Source organism: Excalfactoria chinensis, chromosome Z (genome assembly GCF_039878825.1).
Source record: "Excalfactoria chinensis isolate bCotChi1 chromosome Z, bCotChi1.hap2, whole genome shotgun sequence".
Lineage (NCBI taxonomy): Eukaryota > Metazoa > Chordata > Aves > Galliformes > Phasianidae > Excalfactoria > Excalfactoria chinensis.
In genome coordinates, this window is record NC_092857.1 from 67,646,437 (window position 1) to 67,669,688 (window position 23,252).

At 40.7% G+C, this 23,252-nt stretch overlaps 1 protein-coding gene across 3 annotated transcripts in view; it reads left to right on the forward strand.

Moving 5' to 3' along the window:
* The window catches only part of PLPPR1 (phospholipid phosphatase related 1), a 111,033-nt gene that overhangs the window by 67,857 nt on the left and 19,924 nt on the right, over positions 1-23,252 (forward strand). For all 3 annotated transcript variants that reach the window (XM_072360357.1, XM_072360359.1, XM_072360358.1), the window contains exon 3: positions 15,144-15,332. In XM_072360357.1, the coding sequence (XP_072216458.1) occupies positions 15,144-15,332 (189 nt within the window). The remainder of the gene's footprint in view (positions 1-15,143; positions 15,333-23,252) is intronic.

Below are 23,252 nucleotides of genomic sequence, written 5' to 3' on the forward strand. Positions count from 1 at the left end.
AACGCTTCATTAGGAGGAATGTACTGCAGTGCAGAAAGGCTACTCTGCTGTAGCACACTTCGGCATTATCCAGAAGTCAAGGTTGGAAAAAATCATTTGGTGACTATTTTTCTCTGAGCTTTGCTCAGATATTTCAATGGAAATATTACCCAGTCCATCATTAATATTTAAATTTTATGGTCTGAAAATAAGCACAAGGAAAATAAGGATCATATTTTTGTGTGGTTTGGTTTTTGCTTCCTTCAGATCTTTGCTCCCTTTGCATTTTATCTTAATTCTCGTTATCATCCAATACTCCCATTGCCAGTCCTTTCAATCTGCAGAAAGATGCTTGCTCTTCTACCTGCAAGGACACCTCAGAAATCAAAACATACCTCCAAATCCCTCAGCGAACAGATCACCTTAAAGATGCCACATGAAGATGCCATGGAGCAGTCATGAACAGCACTCAGAAAATATATATTGGTTTGTTGTGCCAGAATCCCAATTCTTGTCAGGATTGGATGCTGCTTGCCATATGAGAGATTTTCCCGACAGCTCCTATGTAAGTGAAAATAGTCATTAGACTAAAATGCCTTTAGAGTACATGACAGATTTAACAGCTTTCACGAGCCATTTGTACAGTGAAATACCATCAGTCAGTGAGCCATTCTCAGTATTTTATGGCAACTTGGAAAACGTTTTAGCCAAGGGCAGGGTTTCAGCTTTCAAGGGGGTCCTTCTGTTGGACAATTCTATGGGCAACATCCTTATGCAAATAAAATGTGTGTGTGCCAATCGAATCAATTTTGTACAGAATTAGCATGCTATTTCAAAACTAAGTAAGCTGTAGCGTTGTGTTTGATTACTGAAATTAGGTGGGTAATAAAGTGCAACTAGATTTTCCAATATTTCTGATGCTAAGGATGACTCACATCAGATAGTCAAGGTTAAGGTCTGCTGTCAAAAAAAATCGAATACAAAGCAGCTCTTTCGCAGAGGGACAAAATCATGCTTCAAGTCAGAAGGAGACGAAACTCAAGACCAAATCCTCACTAATCATTTTGTAGCTGCTCCGAATTTTACTAGAGTTTTATTATGTTGCTGTGTTGCAATACCTAAGTAGATCAACAGGTTTCATAAATTCAGAGAATCCAGAACAGACCATTAAATGATCCAGACAGTGAAAAGCAAATTCCATAACTTTATCCAGAAATGGCTGTTTTGTATACAGTGACTCATTCATGACTCTAGCACCTATTTCATAGAAGTATCTCACATGGTGCAAAAATGGCATAGCAGGACAACTGTCCCACACACAACCCTCTTTATACAGTATTTGGGTGCATTACTTGAGTTCCAGCGCTGCCAACTCTGATCCCCATAGTCACTGGGGCATCGTTAGGCTTCAGGAAGATTTTAGTCTGTTGGTTGCTAAGGAAGTTCCATACTCTTATTATAGTCATTGTCAATTCTACCTGAGCTCAGGTGTATTTTAGGGGAAAAAAAAAATCTCCTTCTTTGAGAATCAGACCCAGAATCCTTTGACACATTATTTGGAGAATAGTACTCTGAGGACATCCTGGTAGACTGTTTTGTATTTCTTACTCCTCCTCTGGGCAGTTTCATGATATGGAGAGAATTCAGCCTGTGTTTTGAAGAATAAGTGACAAATGTTCCAAGTTTTTTAACCAGTCTCTTTCAAAGCATCTGTTTCTAGCAGTGGCTGTTTGTGTGATTCTTGAAACATGAAAGTATTTGTAACATGTTGGGTGATGGATTTTGTGAAGTAGGTAAAAGTTGCATCCATGAATGCAGAGGGCGATTCCAGGATTTTCTACTATTCGTTTTGGGAAAGCTCTAGATGCATAGGCCATTCAGCCCTGGAATATAACTCATCACTCCACTCTGTGTGGACAGTATATGGCCTTTCATGTCTGCCATTGGAATATCTCTTATTCTCCTCTACTTGTCTTGCTCTTCTTAGTTGGAAGACCAAGTCTTAAAACTTGAAGATACATTAAGCTAGAAAAAAATCTTCTCCTTGAGAGAAGACTGTGTAGATATTATTGATGTTTGCACACACCTGAATGCTAAAATATTTCAGTCATGTTCTCTTTGTTTGAAAATGCTGAATGTGCAGACTCTCTAATGGGAAGGGAAAGGAAAGGAAAACATGGGGAAATGTGGGAAAATGTGCCCTTTTCTTCTAATTCAACATCAGAGAAGTCAAAACACATCTATGGTCATCTACTGTTTCTGCAAAGAAACATGTGGAACAGGTGCCATCTTAAGGCAAGCTTTTCTCATAAAAATTACTCACTGACATAGTTTGTTGATCATTTTAAGGTGCTAATTGCTGGAAGCAGCAGTTTTCTGGCTGTGTGCCATTTGGAATTGGATGGATCATTAATGCCACCTGCCGAAAACCTCATGGGATCTGCTTGAGGGAAAATGCGTATTATACTTGGGGCTCAGAGATTTTAATAATACTTTGTGATAGCATTCTCTCTGTTCAAAAATAAAAATAAAAATTCCGATATATTATCCCTTTTGACAGATGGAAGTTTAATTCTTTTTTGTCTCCTAGCTTCTATAAATCTTCTCACATTTATCAGGAAGGCTATCAAATCCAGTATTATTCCATGCTTCTGAGACTTTAAAGGAAAATTGCATTATATGCATCAGGTTTTTCTAAGAGAAGATTCTTAATTTTCACACATAGAAGAGCCCTGCCAATTTCTCAGGTCATCATGAGAGACTTTTTTAATACAGCTTTTCTTTTTACTGTTAAAAACAGGTTTTTGCCCTAAAAGAAAAAAAAAAAAAAAGAGAGAGAGAGAGAGAAAAACAGCAGCATGTACATGTTGCTGGTCTGGATGATATCTGGATGTTGCTAGAAGTCCCTGTGTTGCTGTGTTTTTAGTGTTTTTATATATATTCACAGAATTACAGTATTGCAGGATTAGAAGGGACCTCAAGAGATCATTGAGTCCAACCCCCCTGCAAAGCAGGTACCCTATAATAGGTCACACAGGTAGGGTCCAGATGGGTCTTGAAAAATTGCCTAGAAGGATACTCCATACTCCACAACCTCTCTGGTCAGCCTGTTCCAGTGCTCTGTCCCCCCTGCCATAAATAAGTTCTTTCACATGTTTGTATGGAACTCTGTATGTTCAAGTTTCATGCCATCGGTCCTTCTACCACTACACACTACTGAGAAAAGACCAGCCTCGTGCATTTGTTTCCCACCTCCCTGTAGATACTTATCAACATTAATCAGATCTCCTATGAGTCTTCTTTTCCCCTGGCTGAATAGACTCAGGTTACTCAGTCTTTCCTCGTAAAGCAGATGCTCCAGGCCCTTTATCATCTCTGTGGCTCTCCACTGGACTCCTAGGAGATTGCTGCCTTTTTCAAAATGAGGAGACAAAAACTGCACACAGTATTCTAAAGGTGACCTCACTAGGGCAAAGTAGAGGGGGAAGATCATCTCCCTTGACCTGCTGACCATGTTCTTTCTAAAGCACCCGAGGACATCACTGGCCTTCTCGGCCACCAGGGCACACTGCTGGCTTATAGTCACCCTGTTGTCCACGAAGACTCCCAGGTCCTTCTCTGCAGAGCTTCTTTCCAGCAGATCATTCCCTAACATGTACTGATGTATGCAGTTATTCCTCCCCAGGTGCAAATAGGAGGCATTGCTTTTGAAGCAACCTATGTAAATTACTGGCTCATTATGCTACATATATGGGCATACTGTGGATTATCATAAACGATATGTGGATTTTAATACAGGAAGATTGAAGAAGATGCAATAATTTCACACTAATAGGGCATAATATGAGCAAAGCAAGAACCAGATTACAGTGTGATAGGATCAACCAGGTGAAAGACCAAGGAATAGAGCCAGTGCCACAGTTACCTCTTCCTTTTTAACTTTGGCTCCCTTAAGTTATCAGTTAATTGCTAGATTATATTTCTGATAGATAAACTTTGTGCATTATCTTCTATTAGATTTGAGCAAAAGAAATGGTGTCTTCTTTGTGTGCTTCCTCAGTGTTAGAAAACAGAAGATAAAGTCCTATTTGTATGAGCACATAGACACAGTCTGTGTGACTGATCATTTAAATTATCTGTGGTTACTTTTCCCTCTGTTGTCAGTGGAGTGTGAAATGGGCACTCTGAAGGGAATATGTTGCTATTTAAAAATTTCCTTCTGGAAATACCTCTCTTTTCCAGGTCAGTAGCTACTGCCAGGCAACAAGCCTAGGAAATAGGGGCACTGTCAGTCATTTCCTCAAATGTGTATACAGGGTGTCAGGGAGCAACTGATGCTCATGACCAAGTAATCTTGCATGTGTTGAAACCGCCCTTTCTTTCTGCTGAATATAGTCTGCTTTGAAAGAGATGGTGTCATGGTTTTGCAATGTTGTAATTTTGCTATCAGCATTCCACATCATAACATCATGTTAAGCATAGATAATTTTGACGAATTTGCTGCTCACAGAAAGAAGACTGAATGTCCCATAGAACATCATGGTCAGTCATATGACACGGACTCTATATAATCTCACTTCAGTGCTGGACTCGCTCTCTTGGATCCTGCCAGCCAGGGGGAGAGCCGTGTGGGAGCATTCCAGCTGTTTCGCCTAGAGTTACAGTAGGCCTCTAGGTTTCGGGACTCACTCTCTCTTACTTTACTTTAATTCATTAGCCTTAATTCCAATTATATTGTATTATATTGTGTTATTCTGTATTCCGATATAGTATTTAGTAAATAAGTGTGCCTCCTTAGATCGTTGCCGCTGCTTTTATTTTCTTTTTCCTTGTTTTCTTTTCCTTCTGGGCCAGCGGCCTGTGGGCCGACTGCCCCCTTGTCATGGGTGCAGGTAGATTTTAGGGTAACCCATGACAGATGGCTGTACACAAAATCAGGTTCTCCTAAACTACATTTGCAACCAGGATGAAACTCACAGTGCACTCTTAACCAGTGTCAGAAAATGGCTTGCAATTCCAGCAATATTGGAAAAAAAAAAAAAAAAAAAAAAAGTTCTTGTGGAAAATACAAGGAGAAATCTTACTTATTAATAATAAAATAACAACAGGCACTGCAGGGTTGTTTGTTAGTTTGGATTTGGACTTTAATGTTGCATTAATGCCCCCTGCTGATAAACCTTCAAAAATCTACTTTGGATTTAAGGAGAAGCAGACATCATATGCTCAGTAGATAATAGTACTGTGCACCAATACTTGCCTTGAGTTAAGAATAAAAAACAAAACAAAACCTGTAATATCTCTCACCATACCTTAATTCAGCTTGAATAAATCATACTACTTTTCAGTCTGTTCCTCAATAAAGGCTTCTGATGTGAAAATTAACAGGGAAAAAAAAAAAATCTTTACAACTGACACACATCAGTCTTTCTACTGTTTGTTTTGTGAAAGGTGAAGTACTATAGCCATGTAGGAACTAAATCTTAAAGGAGAGAAGGTGTCTTCAAAATTCCATAACAAGTCAGATAATTACAATGAAATGTGGCTTGCCAAAATGAAGCAATCATGAAAGGTTGAACACACATATTGCCAGTCAGGGTTAGACTACAGGGAGCTAAATGATAGGCCTTTTCATAGCTTTTGTTATCTGTCTTCTAGCTAAGAGAAGATATCATTAGTATTGATTTTTTTTAGACTCTCTTGTATTTGGCAACATGAGTATTACATGATTCCATAAAATAGCTGGGGATTCATTTCCTCACTCCTCAAGCCACAGGGGAAGTGCTTTTCCTCCACTGTTGGTGATTAAAAGAACTCTGCTGAGCTTCTTCCAGTTCGCAGTAACACCTGTGGTGGTATGTCTGAACTGTTTATCCATATCAGGTCTTAGATATTCAGTTGGGATTCCCTTGCCAGCTCTGTTCCCAGTCATTACCCACAGCTTGCACAAACACTGCCATATAAATGCAGAAATTTGTGGGTTTTTTTCTCATCTGGTGGGTATTTGGGTAGACAGTGAGGGCAAAAGCCTGCTGCAGCTCATAGCCACGTGGGCATTTCATGCAGCATAATTTCATATTTGGCATATTTTAGCTACTGTGATGTAGTACTGGGGAATTAATAGAAAAGTGTGTGTGGAAAAAGGCCAGCAAATTTTGTAGTATCAAAGCATTCATTTTTATCAAAAAGAGATCTTCTGTGATAGATGGTCAGCAGCCCGAGTTTTGAAAATAGATATCTCCATCTCTTGAATTGTCACCACAAATGAGAAATGCACTGAAAAATTAGGATTTGTAGGATAGAGAGAGGGGGGCAAGCTGTTACTGATGTCAGTTTCTTAGTTGATAAAGACTGTGTCAGAGATCAGTGATCTAGGAAAATTCATCAACGAACAGGTTTTTTGACAGGACAGTATCATGTGATGTTTTCATGTGATATGGCATCATGTCTCCACAGAAGCCTACACACCTTTTGTTGTTGATATCAGAGAAACTATCCCAAAGGTTAAAATGTGCTCTAAAGTACTTGTTAGCAGCCTGAGAGCACAGGCAGCCAAGAAGTCACTGAGGTTGTCATTAGTGCTCCATCAGAAGGATGAAGGATGTTTTCTAAGGTCTTCTCCCTCTTCCTGCTGCAGCCCCATGTTTCGTCTACTGCTACAACTCTTATAGGAGTTGCTTTTGAGAGGTGCATACTCCATCATGCCTTGTGTATTGAAGTGGTTTTAATCCTATCTTCTTAGCAGCCCTCAGAGAATCATTGAAGGAGACAGAAATAAAATCTGTTATGAACAAATACATCTCTAATAGAAACTGAAAATAATGCTGGAGGTCATATGCTGTTTAGATTTTTGTGTTATTATGGAGAACTGTTAACTTTGAAAACAGAAATGCCAGGATAAAAATACACTTTTAATTAATAGGTGTAACTCAGGATTACAGGCTGTAGTGGAGCTCGCAGCTGGTGTTCAGAAATCTGCCAGCTCTGCACCAGTCTTCCAATACACTGGACTCAGTATCTCCATTTATTCCTGTCCTACCTTGGTACTTTAGCAAATGGAAGAATAATTAATGCTTTGGGCTTAGTTTATATTCATGTTCAGACCTTGGGTACATAAAAGCTATTATACTATTAAAATACACAGCACTACATGTGGTTAGGCTTTCCTCCTTCCTTTATGTTGACAGGTTCAGCCCATGATCCAGGGGTCACAGTTACCTTTAAAAAATAAAATAAAATAAAATAAAAATAAAAAAAAAAAAAAGAAAGAAAATAATCTTAAATTTATTGTGTAAATATCACTGGCAAAACCTAAAGGTATACAAATTAAAAGGCTGAAGCTAGAATGGGTTGAATTATACTTGATAATCAAGGATGCCTCATACTGAGATTATTGATTTCCTGTGTACAAAAAAAATTATTCCAGTTAAAGAACTTGTATGCCTTTATGTCTCTGGTGCCATTAGGAGTTCTTTACTGCTTTAACAAAGCTGGATTGGGAGAAATTTGGTTTCCTCATAGGTGAGCTCTGAGGCAGCTTCACATCTCTGCAGTGTAAGAGGAACTCGCAGCAGACAGAAATTCTGCAAGGACTGGCCATAAAAAGGAAGCTGAGATTGTTTTCAACCATGTGTCAATATATTCAGAGACCACTATAATCTCATGAAATATCTTTTCTGAGACGTATTTATTAGGAACACATAAAGTCCCTTTTTCATCTCTGTCTTCTTCAGCCTTATGAGATATACCTAGGCCAAACTTAATTACCAAAATGGTAAAACTGGACTATTAATTCTTGAAATGGACAAGTAGGAAGCTCTGTAGATATCAGTCTGGTTTCTACACAGCCCCAGCCTGAAAGGCCCATGTATGCTCTCCGAGATGCTTTCCAGCTTGTGTCACCTTGCTGTTGGGACAAAAATCTCCTGTAGCAAAGCTGTGCCCTGAAATTGTCTGTTCTTAGGACAGACTTGACTTTGCACCACAATTCCTAGAGAAAAGTGATCGCAGGATCAGACTGCAAAGGCAGTTATATCAGGTGATGGATCAGAAATGCTTCTGAGTAGTGGCAGCTCTGATAGATCACTGGCTTTCATACTTATTCAGGCATAGCATAGAATATCTAGTTATTCTGCATGATTAAACTGCTCACTTGGAATTGCTTTACTATGAGGGCTGCTCTGAAAGAAGTGTTTTTTATTTTATGTTGTTGACCCACATCACCAGAGGTGGATATTGGTCATATGGCAGCAGAGGTTGAACCTTCCCACCCATACCCTATTACATGCTGGTGCCATGTGACAGATGGCAGCAGAGTGGCTGTTTGACAGAATGGAACCTGACATGGAAGTGCAGCTTGAGCAAAGGTGTAGAACTGAACTCCTCCATGTGGAAAAAATGATACACGTTTGTAGTTGAGAATTTGCTAAATCTTATGCTGTTATTGTGCTCTTTGTATCTGTTGTGGCTTCCAGGGAAATAAATAGAAGACACTGTACTTTCAGAGCACCCTATGTTTTAGGTGGAAGTTCAGTGTAAGTTATTCTTGCTGTCTCCAAGTATTATTTCATGATGCATTCCTCTAGCAGCTGTGACTTTTTTTGGTAATATTTTATAGCACAGTAAAAATGATTTGCTGCATCCAGTCCCTCTGCAACTTAAGAATTGTGTAGTTGGCAAGATCCTTGGAGTCTATTTGCAACCATTATTTTGCTGTGCTCAGAGGCTGCAAGAGCCTTTGCTGAGTGATACGCTCTCCCTCTTTCTGCAGACCTAGATGTACTACAGGAACACCAAGGTGAAACCTTTTAAGGCATGTCATGTGTGATAAAATGGTACAGAACAGATGCTTAACAAACTGCTGTAGAGATGGAGGCTGTTGTTGATCCCTGAAGAGCTTACACTGCTCTCATTAATGCTAATGGGAGAAATGTACCTATTACCCTCACACCTCAGTGGAAGAAGTGGCCTTTTAGCAGCTAGCACATCTGGATCAGATGGACCTGTAATTAACTGTTGTCTCCATCTTCTTTGTTATGTGTAAGGACAGGCTTTTCTGAAGGCAGCTGTTTATCTGCTTCCTTTCCACTTCATTATCTACAATGTGAATATTTAGGCCTGTCTTGGGAAGTTGCAGTCATGGCTTCATCGCAGTTTCAGGAGTGCTACAAAAATATCTAGAGAAGCATGAAAATGATTCTCCCAGCAACTGTTTTGAGTAAAACTGTCCTCTAGTAACACAAATCCAATTCTTCTGCCAGTATTTGAAGGGAAGTGGATTATTTAAGAAGGCGAAGTCTTACAGGTGAGATGATGTGGGTTGTTCCAGGTACAAACACCAGAAGAAATCTATGTCAGATGAAGGACATTTAATCTGTTGGCTGCAGATGAGTAAAGGTAGCACTTAAAAGAACATTCTTGGTCCCTGCACCAGCATGAGTTTCAGGTTTCACTCTAATGAGGATATTTCAGGAAATTGTCTCATTAATTCTTAGATGGAGACTTGATCTGTCTTTATAGAAACATGCAAGTGAGTCCTTCAGACCCCTTTATAGAAAGGTACAAATGGGTCTCTACAGAAAGGCACAAGTTTCACCAAACTGGGTATTGCTTTTAGTTGTCTGTGCTTCTGACACCCTCTGCTGCAGCATCAGCACTGGAAGTCCTAGCAAGCATGGCCAAGGTGGCTGGGCTGAAAATGGTTACTGTTCCTGGGCAGAACAGCCTGAGACAGGCTGATGAGTGTTACTGGTGCTGTCCAGCAGAGAGCAATGGCACACTCCTAACAGCTCCTTACAGCACTAAAACTGCTTGGAGGGCCATTCACAGTTTTAACCCGTTTTCACAGCATACCATGCTCTTACCATCTGGCTCATTTGAACACATCAGGATTTTTCAGTCCTTATGTAGCAGTGGGTCACCAGAGCTGGTTCAGAAGGGAAGGTGCACATCTGATTAAATAGGTTGGACACTTGAACCACATGTGTGTCCAGAACTGAGAACACTTAGGCAAGTTAGTATTGTTCTGCTCATGAAATGGTGAGTTTCAATTTATGGAATGAAAGACAGTGAAGCTTAGTGGGAACAAATAAAACTGAGGAGGGCTGCAGTAATTATGTAACTGACTATCCGCAAAAGAAAATCTCATACAAAGTGCTCACTTTCTTTCAGAGGGAATAGAAATGTGGTCTTTTATGTTGTCATTTACGTGCAGTCACACAAATTAAAGGCATTGTAAGATATGTTATCAATAGCATGTGGAAGGGCTGATAAGCTGAAAGAGTTTACCTATTTATATACAAATACCAACAGAACTTGTTTGTTTTATTTTTCGAATTCATTTGTATGGATTTGCATTATGATTTATACAAGTGACAAAGTATCTCAGTACACATAGCAGAAGGAAACTATTGCAGTGGCTGTTTGCGTGTCTTGCAGGATTGTACAGCCACATAGTGTATGAGAAATTTTTATAACCACTTCCTTTTCTCCCTCAATTTCTTGGTCTGATACTAAGTACTCTGGGGAGAGTTCAGTACAGGCTGATCAGAAAGCTCTGCCTCCTGCTGTCAGCTGTCTTTTTCCATTAGGCTCTGTCTTTTGCAGCTTTATGTCTCCCTCCAAAATGGAGCTGCCCTCTTGCTTTCTTGTTTGCAAAGCAGTAGGCCCTGTTGTGCTCGCAGCCATCTAGAAAAGGTGCTGATCCTCTGAGCATTTCTAGGTGTGGTGAAGTGCATTGTGATAAATGAAGAAAGTGTATGCAGTCTGGGAACTGAATCCTGCTGCCTGGAATTAAAGTAATTCTGTTTTGGTTTTGCATCGGTCTCTGAGACATTCTCACAGTGTTAAGGTGAAGGGGAGGATTTCTGGATGTATCCCAGCACCCAGGGATTAACATGCCTGACTCACATTTATTACTCTGAGGATTCTCTTTTTTTGTACTCAGGGCACACTCATTTAATTATCACTTGCAACAAATAATTACAGATTGAAAGAAGATTACATGCTTTGCTTCCTATTTCTTGGACAGTTAAAAAGTTGTTGTTCTTTTTTTTTTCTTTCTTTTTTTTTTTTTTTTCATTGAGTTCCCACAGTTCAAAGGATGCTGTGATAGGCAGGAGAGAAGCAGTGCAAGCAGGCTTGCAAAGTGGTGCAGAGTACAATGGCGTGGCAAGGAATAGGTGTTGAGTGAGGTGCTACAGAATTAAACCATCTTAATAGCTGGCTCTGAGGGAAAAACGCAAACCAGTTGAATCCACATTGTTGACCCTGGTCTAAAGTCAAGCAGAAGTTTTTAAATGAGGCTGGATCAGACACATGGTGTGCTTTGTTAATTGCATCATGGGTAAGCTTTTGCAGAATCAGGACTGAGGGAGAAAAGGAAGTGGTTATAAAAATTTCTCATATACTCTGTGGCTGTACAATCCTGCAAGACAAGCAAACATCACTGAGTTTTTCATGTGCAGATTATTGACTAAACCAGAAGAAGTCCAACAGAATGATAAATCCTGGCTGTGCCACAGGTTCCACTGTGACCTGAGGGCAGACATTTTATCTCCTTCTGCTTTTGTCCCCTCTCTGTAAAATGGCGATAAAAACATTTTCTTATCTTACAATGGAGTACTTACGATAAACATTAAGGATTATGATGTGCTTAAATACTGTGTAATGAAGGCCATTAAGCACCTTAAGCACTTCTATTCCCCGACTGCTATTCTTAATTTATACCACGGGGTTTATTTTTTTCTCAAGTAATCCCAAGGAAATACATCAGTAAGGATCGATAAGTAAACCTTGTGAAAAGTCAGTGCTAAACTGTGTTTTGTTTTCTGAATTATGTCACTAGATGTTTTCTGTCTTGTCAGCCTACCTGCTTTTCCTCACCACTTCATTCAAATAGCATAAAACTTAAAATAAGGAGAAAAGGGAAAGTTATCTCCTACAAGCTCACTGCAGATACAAAAGTCCAGGATTTCTGCACTTGTCATTTTAAGTCCTAGCATAATTAATTGAAAGAGTGAGTGACAAAAGCTGATTAAGTCACCTCTGATTAGTAAATCAAAACAAAAGAGCCTCAATTGCCATAAGAAATAAACACAAAGCTATCGCCAAATAAAAAGGAAAAGGGAAAGGGGGAGGGAAAAGGAAAAGGAAAGGGAGAAGAATAAAAAGAAGATGCTGACAGCAGTGAATACTCAACATGAAGCAGAGGATCATGCCGCACACATGGTCAGATTTTCACTGACTGTAGGAGCAGCAAAAATTTTGGTCATATTAATGCTAATTACTGACCTGTCTTTTCTATACCTCACATAATCCCCTGTCTTCATGGATCCTTGGAAGGATGTGTTGTACTGCAGGTCTAATTTCTGCTGTTTTGCTGCTGCTGCTCCCCTGAGACGTCCAGCATTCCTAGGATTACAATCTCTTTGTGCAAATACGTTTTTATTTGCTTGTTTATTTGTTTTTCTCAAAAGATCAAAACACAGAAACCAAACTGTGAAAACTGTGAACAGGATTTGATTTATTATTGAGGTGTCTGTGCTGTAGGTCAGTGCTGGCATAAGTCAATAGAGGCACATTTTATATGCAGGAGGTGTTTTCATGCAGCACTGAGGCAACATGTGGCACTGGGAAGGTCAACTGCTGCTAGAGAGTACTTTGGGGATAAGTGAAAGATTTCTCCCACATAAAAAAAAAAAAACAAAAGCAAAAACAAACAAATAAACAAAAACCACTCCTGAAAAAGTTTTGTTTTTTTTTTTCTGAAAAAAAAATGTTTTTCCTGTGCCATCCAGTGCATGACGGAAGTTCAGTGCTTGTTTTCTCCCAATGGGAAGGGAAAAAGCAGCTCCCAGTGACCCATCTCTTTATGTGCTACCTCATTTTATTTTATATGCTGGCAACCTGAAGCATTTCTGGAGGTACGTTTGGAATGGGAGGGATGGTTCAGGTTAATACTGAAAGCCCTGGTTGTGTGAAGTACTGGAAATAAGCTTCAGTACCTCTATGCCCAGGTAGTCTATTGTGTTTGTGTGCAGTTGTGATAGTGTCACTGTCTTCCTCTGGCATTAATTTATAAAACTGAGTTGCCCAAGGTTGATCAGGTAATACATAGCCACACAGGGAATTAAATTCTTGTCTCCTAATCCCTTAATTACAGAACCATGGTTGTTCATAGGAAGTCCCACTGACTCAACTAGGCTGCTGTTGATGTCTCTGGGAAATGCTTAAATACTTAAGTAACAGCATCTTGCTTTACACTTGTGTTGTAGTAGGCATTTTATTAACATTTCATGCTTATGCACTTACATTCATGCTATAAGTCAGAGTGGGAAAAGAGAGAATATGTATGGGGAATAATTGTGCAGATTCCTGGCTTCTTGAGCTCCTATAGAAGGCTATGTTCTTTGCCTGTAGAAATTACAGTTGATACCATAATTCTGCAATCACCTGAAGCTGATGTCTGAATCCATACAGCTAACTGATTGGGCTAAGAACATTGAACATTCCATGCTTTATTTTCCAGGGGGTGAAATTAATCTGTGTCCTTTATTGCCTGGGTACAAAATGATATTGTTGATATTTTAAGAATGGTAGAGATTCAGAAGCATTCTGTTTTGGCTTCAGTTTGGTCTGCTTGAGTCTGTCATACAGGTTGCCCAGACAGACTGTGCAGTCTTCTGTTTGAAGGTCTTCAAAGGCCACCTGGACATGGTCCTGTCAACCTGCTCTCAGTGTCCATGCTGGAGCAGGGACTGGGACAGAAGGACCCAGAAGACTCTGCCCACCTCAGCCATCCTGACTTTCTGTGGTCTACTGTCATGAATGATTTTTCTGTTTTTTGGGGTTTTTTTCTTTTCTAATTTTGGTCCAACACCTGCCCAACAAAGAGCTGGCTGTCACAGCCAACAAGGTTAGGTCAGAGGAGTACATGAATAGTTTGTAGGTTTGTTTTTGAGAACGAGGTCTGTTCTCACAGTGATTTCTCAGTAAAGCAGTTTTGATGTACATCTTTTGAAAGGAAAATGTTACAAACTTTGGAGTTTTGTCTTTCACATTCATTTGTATGGATTTTTTCCTAATGTACAATAAAGGAACTTCTGTGTTTATGGTACTCTCTATAATGACTACTGTGAATCTGATCCTGTAATTGTCATAATATACATATCAATATTACCGCTTTTGTAAATGATGAGGATGTTGAAGTGAGGTTTCTTTTGCAGTCTGTCAGTGAGTGAAGAATTATGTTAGCGTATTCACTTAGTTGCAAGAAGTTAGGTTAGTGACAGCCTTGGTGAAGCTGTTTTGAGATGTGTTGGGAAGCTGATGCAGACATTGATGTGGATTGTACAGAATAATGGTGAACGTATACAAAATAGTTGAGCTTTTCCAGGCAGCCCAGTCAGTCAGTAGTAAACTACAAAATGAGACAAGAAGAGCATTTTGTGGTTCATATTTGTAAATGTGAAGATCTAGACTCAGGCCAGAGACTTCTCCAGAGGTGGCTGCAATGGAGCTGGACAGGATAACAATGCAGAGTGCTGTCTGGGGAGACAGGATTACTGAGCAGTCTCCCTAAAGCTTTCCTGGTAAGCAGCGGCTGAAGGGCAAGGTGAGAGGCTGGAGGCAGGTTTACTTTCGGATGAGCCTTCATCTGCCCCACAGAGTACTCTTCTGAATGAACAGAGCGCACATTCCCCATTGTCAGTTTGCAGCTGCAGCAGGGAAACATTTTGGCTTTAGCTTCCTTTATCCCTGTAACAATCCCTTCCAGCTCCCCACAGGTTTTAGCTTGCCACTTTCTGCTCTTGCAGTGCTGCCCCTTATCCCTCTGGCTTTCATTGATCGCTGCTGCCACTGATACTCACATGCCCTTTGATGAAGGAGCTGTCGAAGCTCCCATCCCTCCACAAGCTGCGTTACGGACCCACTTCTATCTGAGCCATTCATTAGTGTCATTTGCCAAAAGGTTTATGTAACAGATGTTGCAAAGCGGCATGCAGAAACGCACATGCATACACACACACACACACACCCCAGCATTGCAAAGACCGTGGGGGTGTCGATGATGGGAGGATTGTCTGCAGGGCTAGAGTAGCTTGAAGGCATTGCTGCATCTGTTAAAAAGCAACTAATGTCTCTGTGTCACCATGCTGTATTTTCAGCTTGTCATCATGGCTGGGACTGTTCTGCTTGCCTACTACTTCGAGTGCACCGATACTTTTCAGGTGCATATCCAAGGTTTCTTCTGTCAGGATGGCAATTTGATGAAACCATACCCTGGAACGGAGGATGAGAGCTTCATTTCACCTCTGGTTCTCTACTGTGTGCTGGCTTCGACTCCGACAGCTATTGTAAGTATAAGAAATTATTTGAATTCTCCACTGCTGCTCTATAAATAAGGGCAATAGTCCTGTAATATCTCTGTCCCCTTTCCTCTCTTTTCAGCTGTAATTGATTTACACTTAAGTGGACTCCGCTTTGCCTTAGCCTAATATGATCTTCATCACTTATCTCCAGATGTAATTATTCTGAGGTAATCACAAAGAAAGATTGAGTGGTAGAGCTTGTTAAGCCTGCTACAGTAGCTTGCCCACCTCAGTGATTAGTTGTCAATTGTCTGGGCTCCAGAGAAGCACGAACATAAAAGTGATCTATTAGTGGAAATAAAAAAACAGGATAAAGCAGGAGAAAAACATTGGCTGGAGATGCAGCATGTTCAGGATTATTTGCTGCTGTAGTAAGATGACTGTTGTAGGGCTTTAAAGGGCTTAGACAAGCAGAGAGATGCTCAATATTGAGAAAAGTATGAATGCTCCCTTCTTCATATTTCAAGTTTCTATAATTACACAGATAAATTCCCATCATACTACATCCTTTGTTTTCTTATGTTGCTTCCTTTCACTCTTTTTTTAATCTTTTGTATTTCTTAACTTTGCTTTGTATACCTTTTAAAATGTAATAAAAAACATTCATTATATATTTATTGGTGAGAGGCTAAGGGCTGGACCATAGTCCATTTCATTTTTCAGTCTGCAATAATATTAATGCATGAAACAGTTTAACACAGGACTTGATAAGAAACATGAGAGGTATCTGCATACGAGTCTACAGTTTTTGTCAAAAGAGACTTTGTGAAAAGGAGCGGTGATTTCAAAATGATTTATGTCAAGAGCTTATGAAAATCCCCTGCAGTAACAATGTTGTTTTCTGTATTGGAACTCAGATGCTGCAGTGATAGATGGCTTGCAAATGAAAAAAATAAATGCTACGTTTCTCCCCAGTGACCTTCACAGCAACTTTCACAGTCTGTGCTTTTAAAGTGAGTTGGAGTGATGCTGTTGTGTCTGGATGCTGTGACACTAGAGTTAGTGGGAGGATTGTCCCTTGTTTCAATGATATGTTATTAAAATTCTCTTTTTTTCAGTTGGATCTTCTTTAAAGTTTTCTGGTAAAGTTGCCTGCAAACCTTTCAGGTTCTGCTCTGCTGGGTCAACATTTCTTTCACATCTGTGGCCCAATATCTTTCTCCTAGTTACTTATGAACAGCTGGTTTTGAGTCTTCTTTGGGAGTTGAACAATGTTGTGTTTGTAGTTCCCTCAGCCTTTATTGTGTGAGTGAACATCAAATGAGGGCTTTGTGTGCAAAGAACTTCAGTTAAAGGACAGTGTGGAGCTCATGGGTCTGTCTTGCTCAGTGCTAGCTGTGCAGAGATTACAGTTTTGGTCCAGAGGTACAGTAATCACACTAAATGATGGGATCTGAGGTAGTAAGCTCTGTTCCTTGGCTTATGTTTCTGTGCTCACAGGTCCTCAGCACAATGTTTTTGTCTGAGCAACTTGGCTCTGTTTCTCACACCCATCTCTTTCTCTGAGACTTTCTGCTCTTTGCAGGATGATTTCAAACTTCTGCTTTAGTTGATCCTGTTTCCACCCAGTTTTCTGCTGCAGACCGAGTTTTGGCAATGATAGTTAATAAAAAGCTGGTAAGTGAGATGTAAAGTGAGCTCAGATTCTCCGTAAGATCTGTCGCTGCATTGCATTGCAGGCCACACCACTGTGTGTGTGAGTACCTGCAGCTAGCTATGCCTGGCTAGGTGCTGCCTGTTGGTCACAGTGTAAGTCCAGGAAGCGATTTTTTATGCAGTTGAAGATCCTTGAACATCCCAGAGGTTTCAGTAAATGGAGTAAGTGTGGCCATTTCTATTCATACTGCGATTATTGTAGTCTCCATTGCCTCCACCCCACTACTCCCTTCCCCCTCATACACCCCCTGCTCCCCTCCCACCCCACCCCCCCAAAAAAAAAGCAGAAGAAAGAAAGCACAGCTGTGTTTTGTAGGAGAGGAGTTTGCTTACATTCACTGTGGGCTAAGCCAGTTTCACTCTGTGCACTCTGTTCTTGGGAATAATCACTGACAACCTGCAGCTCCAGTATGAAGAAATGACATAAGTACAAAGTTATGCCAGACCCTTTTTTTTTCCCCCTCTTCTCTGCAAGACTCTATTGCTTCACTTTCTGACAGTGAATTGGTTGGTTTGGCTAAGAGGATTTATGGCAGTGAGTGCTGCATATATACTGCCCCTTCTCTGATACCTCATGACAGGAAGGGATTTGTTAATGAGAATAGGAGCCCAGCAGTAACTGGGAAGCACTCTCAGTTCTGCTTAACAGCCTTTCTGGAGCCATGGAAAATAGTCCAGGAGTCAGTACAAACACACTCAGATGAGTCACTAGCAATGTCTAAGTGCAGTCCTGTGTGCAAGGCTCTGAACAGGGCTCCAAGCCCTGATTTTAACACAGATGTGAGGTGTTAGAGTGCTTGAAAGCCAAAAGGGAGCATCTTTATGAATGTAATGGAATATCATTGTGTCTCAGTCATTTGGCTGGGACAGAGGCCATGGGGAAAATGAATGCATGTATTTTACAACACATCTCAGATGTGCTGTTGTGATTTGGTACCACTGTATGTTCGTTTCCCTGCACTGGAGTGGCAAAATAAATGAGACCAGCCTGTTTTTCTGCTATGCTGGGTAGTTAATCATCATACATCAGAATTACAAAAGTCTTTTAATGCTCCTGGTGATAACCTTTTAGTCTCTGATAATGAGAGTTTCTTGCAAGGGGAGATGCCTGAATCTCATGGTGACACTGTTAAATAAATTAAAATCATGCATGCCTGACTCCATTCTCTGAAATGCATTTTTCTCTCAAATATTCCACTGAGATCAGGTCAAATGCTTTCATCTGCCTTATTCATTTTTAATTCTCAGAGTATGTTGATATTAGCAACTTTGCTGCAAAGCAGAAGGGAAATGATGATTTTAATGATAAATTGCACCTGAAAAAGGATGAACTTGTTTTTCTTTGTAAATAAACATTTTATTTCATATTTAGTGTTTTCTCCCCTGAAACATGCATGCTCAAATTCAAGCAGTAAATTATGCTGTCTCTTTATTGCTAGTATAAAGAGATTCCTACAGTCTTGTTTGTTTTAGATTGTACTTGTTACCTGTACATTCTGGCACCATGAAGAGCTTTATGGGTAAAGAAAGGTGAAACCATTCATATCTCATGCCAGTTATTTTCTATACCCACCTCTTCCTCTGAGACTTGGCCCTTCTTGGCAGCTGATTTCAGTTGTGATGATGCTGGGAGACTGGTTATTAAAAAACTGCTTCTTCCAGCTGTCTTGTTTTCACAGTGAGATGGGTATAAAAATGCTTTCATTCTGTCTTAGTAAACTAGAATGGGATGAGACGGAATAGTTTGGTTGGGGTGGATCTTCACAGACCATCAAGTCCAAGTGCCTGAGCACTTCAGGACTAACCAACAGTTAAACCACACAATTGAGGGCATTGTCCAAATTCCCCTTTGCCAGTGACAGCAATGGGGCATCAATTAGCTCTCTGAAAAGTCTGTTCCAGTGCATGACCACACTCACGCTAAAGAAACGTTTCCAGTGTGCTGTCTCATCTTTCCTTGGCACAGTTTTGACCCAGATGCCTACCATCAATTCCCAGGAGCAAAGCCCAGCACCTCCCTCTCCATTTCCCCTCATCATAGACCTGCAGTGAGATGTAGAGAGAAACTTCTCAACTTTCCCTTCTCCAGACTGGGCAACCCAGGTGTCCTCAGCCTCTCCTTGCAGGACTTGCCTTCCAATCCTCAGCCTCTCCTTGCAGGACTTGCCTTTGACAGTCATGGCAAGTACTTGGCAATAAGCTACCTACAAAATATGTGCAGACAAGGAAAGGGGAGAAATGAGGAGGAAGGTGTTCAACTCCATATCCTTTTGAGAATAAAACAGAACTTTAGTCTTGTGTCATCCGTTTTCAAAGGATAAAAAGTTCCAAACTGTCAAAAAGCTGCTGTTGTCTTGGGATTAAGATAGCTTACAGCAACATATCTGCACGTTCAGGTAGCAGATGCAGATTTTTAGATGGACAGCTCCTCTTTTGGTGATCATAAGTACTTCAGGCAGGGTGAAATTAGTGAGAAAATGAATGTGTTTATTTTCTGAGTTGAGGGTCTTAGGATGCAAACCCTTTTCTGGAGGTAAGCATAGTGCAGACTTTTTACTCAGCTGTCCTCCTCGTGATAGGAAACATAAATATTACAAGCAGCTTGCAAGTAGGGCTTGAGTTCCATGATAGCAAGTCTGGTGAATTTAAAAGTTATGTCCTGCAATATCATCTTGTGCAGAGCCCTAGAGAAAGTATAATATTTCAGTGCGCTGTCAATTCCAAAATAGGGAAGGGTGGAGAATTATTACAATTCAGAGCAGAAGTAACAATGATTTGATTTTTGCCAATATGAGAATTTTACGAAAATAATGTTTCAATCAGAACAAGTTGTTTTGCATAAACATAAAATTTTCAAGCCATTTCCTTAAAAATATTCTGGATACCTCAAGTATTAATTTGTGTCCCTTGAGGCCAATTTTCCTGTTTCAAGGTTACTACAAATCAGCCAATTCCTCAGCTGGTACAAAGCTCTCATTCCTGCATTCAGAGCTTCTTTTTGCACTTCTCCATCCCTTGTGATCTGTCTGGCCACTTGGGAGGAGAGGAGAGGCTTAGGAACAGGCAGCTCCCTGAAATGAATGCTGAATAGCAGCAGAAGGACTCAAGGGTGAAGTTTTTCACTTCCTTGAAGCAAAATGGAAAGTACTGCATGCAATCTTTTGTTTTTCCCTCTGTTTCCATGAAGGAGGTGGCAGTTCCTTGTAGATGTTAATGGGCCAGTACAATTAAGTTCTTCAAAAGAGTGTTTATTCTAGGATAACTTTATTGCAATTGGTCAAACAAAACTGTGGTCTGAATATTCATTAGAAGATGAATTATGATCTTAATCTTCTTTGTCTGCAGCAGAAGGAAACCATTCCAATTTCTCTGTAAACTTTACACTTACCTTCCAAATTTCAGAAACACTTTTTTTTAGATGTTTTTTCTGTTTTCATTACCATCTTCCCTCTTTGGCTTTGGTGTAGAGCAGCCTTCCTAGAAGGGAACTCAGGGAACTTCTGCAGTGTGCTGGCTGAGTTTCCTGCAGCTGCTCAGCAGCAGATGCTGAAAAAAACCAGAAGCAGCTCCTGCTGCTCAGAGCCCAGTTGCAGCAGCTCTTCCCGTCTTTTTCATGCAGAAGTCCCCAGGCTGTGCTAGCAGTGATGCGGTAGGGAACACACAGACCCCTGTGACAGCATCAGTGCCTGCAGTGTCCCTACTGACCTGGAAGGTATGATACTTTCCAGGGAGGTGTATGGCCAGTGCTTGTGTAGACTTCTTTGTCACAGCTGGCCTCTCTTTCTGCCCAACCATAGAGGGAGAGCTCAGCTCCAGTGTGTTGGGAGCTTCCACCTTGTGCTTGGGAGTGTGCTGGAGGAAAAGCCTCGGGGCTTTGTGGGTGTGTTCTGTGCTGTGGCATCACTTTCTCTGTCCTGTCATTGTGAGCTGGGACATCTAGAAGTGAGGTATGGGTGTTCCCATGACTCTGTAAATGTTCGTGTCCTGGTATCATACACATCATTCACGGGAGTGCATTAAAAGGACTATGGCCAGCGGGTTGAGAGAGGTAACCCTCATCTCTGCTGTCCCTGGTGAAGCCACAACTGGAGTACTGTGCTCAGTGCACAGCTGTGGGCTCCCCAGTACAAGGAAGACAGAGGAGAGAGTCTAACAGAAGGCTACAATAATGGCTGATCAGGGTCCCTGTAACCCACAGCTGCTTGTGTTCTCTTGTTTTGAGTGCTTCACACGCAGTTTTTCTCTCAGCCTTTGCCTTCCTCCTCTTAGTTGCTGTTGGGATGTTACAGGATTGGTTAATCTAGCTCTGTCTACTTGTGACAATAAAAATGCCACCACACACACACTCTTGTAGAGAATTCAGGAAATGTCACTCTGCTCACTGAAACCAGCCCAGAAATTAGAGTGATGATGTTGCGAGACCCAGAAATGTTTTGGTTTTTTTTTGCTGCCTGAGGTTTTTCTGTGTAATAGTATGTCCCTGGATGTTGTTTTCTTTGATAAAATGGTATTAACATTGATTGACTGTGCCACAAGGATGCTGTTAGACCAAATGAGTTGAAAAATAACTCATAGAATCAGAATATTCTAAAATTCTGTCTGTACTTCAGAGTGAAAGGAGCAAAAGCCTTAAATCTCGACCTAGCCTTGGCTGCCCTGACTATGCCATCAAGTAATTAACTTCCTAAATGGAATGTATCTCCTCAGGGCTCCCCCCCTCACCGACTGCATAGTCCCTGCAGGAGAGATGCTGCAGGATGCTGCTGTTCTGAAATGTCCTACTGGCAGTATCCCAGATTCATACCTGGACAGCTTATCTTAATCCATCCCTACAGAAACAGACCTTTTTGATGTTTACCTCGAATCCATTTTTAGAGTGCAATTATGCAAAAAATCCTTTGACATTTGACTTGAGCTCATCAGAAAGTGGTGTAAGAAGCAAAGATTAAAAGAGAAGATAAAAATCCCATTTCCTTTTGAAAGCAAAAGATTGTTCTGATGTTTAAATTGATAATTAAACAAATTAACAAGCAGTAAACCATGCAAGACTGCAGGGAGAATTGAGTGCCCCCATTGCATTGAGAGTACGAAAGGGGAAGGTGCGATATGTCCAAAGGTGTAGGTCCACACATTGGAGGAATGTCTTTTCCAGGCAATGGCTGTGTGAGTTCAGATCCATTGTAGATAAAAGGCTGTTGATGGGGAAAATGGGAGAGACCATTTATCCATCCCTTAGCTAAGCAGGAGCCAGGAAATAAGAAACATGCAGTAGAGGTTTTTGAGAGCTGGATGTTGAGGAGAAAATGTTGTGTGCCAGTGCCAGTGATGGGAGGCAGTAATGGGGTGGATGAAATCGAATGAAGTTTTCTCAGTAGACAGGTTGAAATCAACAGAGGAAAAATGACTGCTCTTGGAAAATATTTCTGATTTGTAAGGGGCCTTGGGGTATCAGTGCAGTACTTTTACCCAATGGTAATACAGTGTGTAAGAGTCCAAGCATAAGCTCAGTGTAGTTCATGAAATTGAGAATAAAAGCGTATTGTGACACTACCTTAGTTTCCCTATTGCACACCTCACTTCACGCTGCAAATCAGCTGGGCTTTCATTTCCCATCCTCCAGTGCAGCCTTCTTGCCATTTCTACCTGATAATTAAATGATTATGATACAGCAATTAATAAACCTTGCATTGTTTTCCAAAAATGAAATAAAAGTAGTAATTTGGGTGGGATTTTTTGTTGTTCGTTTGTTTGTTTTCCCACCCATATATGTGAGCCTAAATTTATATTTCAGATTTAGAACTGAATTGTACCTGTTTGTGTGTTGCTGATTCTGTCCTGGCAAATGCAGAGGTACTTCAAAGTGTCAGTGATTGATTCTGGGAGGCCAGCTGGACAGTGTCCACATGCAGCCAAGTTGCCCGTCAGGTTTTAAGTCATGAAAATCAGAGAAGTTATTCATCCTCAGAAGAGGAGGAAGAAGAAGAAGAAAAGAATGGATGGATGAAGGAGAAGAAAAAATCACATTTCTGAGCCATGCATTCAAATTTGCATGGGTAGATTAGCTATCAGAACAGGTGCCCAAGCTTACCACGAGTTTTTAGAGCTTAGCAAGGCCCTGAATCACTTTCTAGAGCCCACATAAGGTGTACAAGGAAATAAAATCCTCAAATCCAGGCAACAAAGTGCAGTGGCAGAGGCAGAACCATGAGAATAGTCCAGCTATATAGAATTAGCTTGAGTCATCTCACA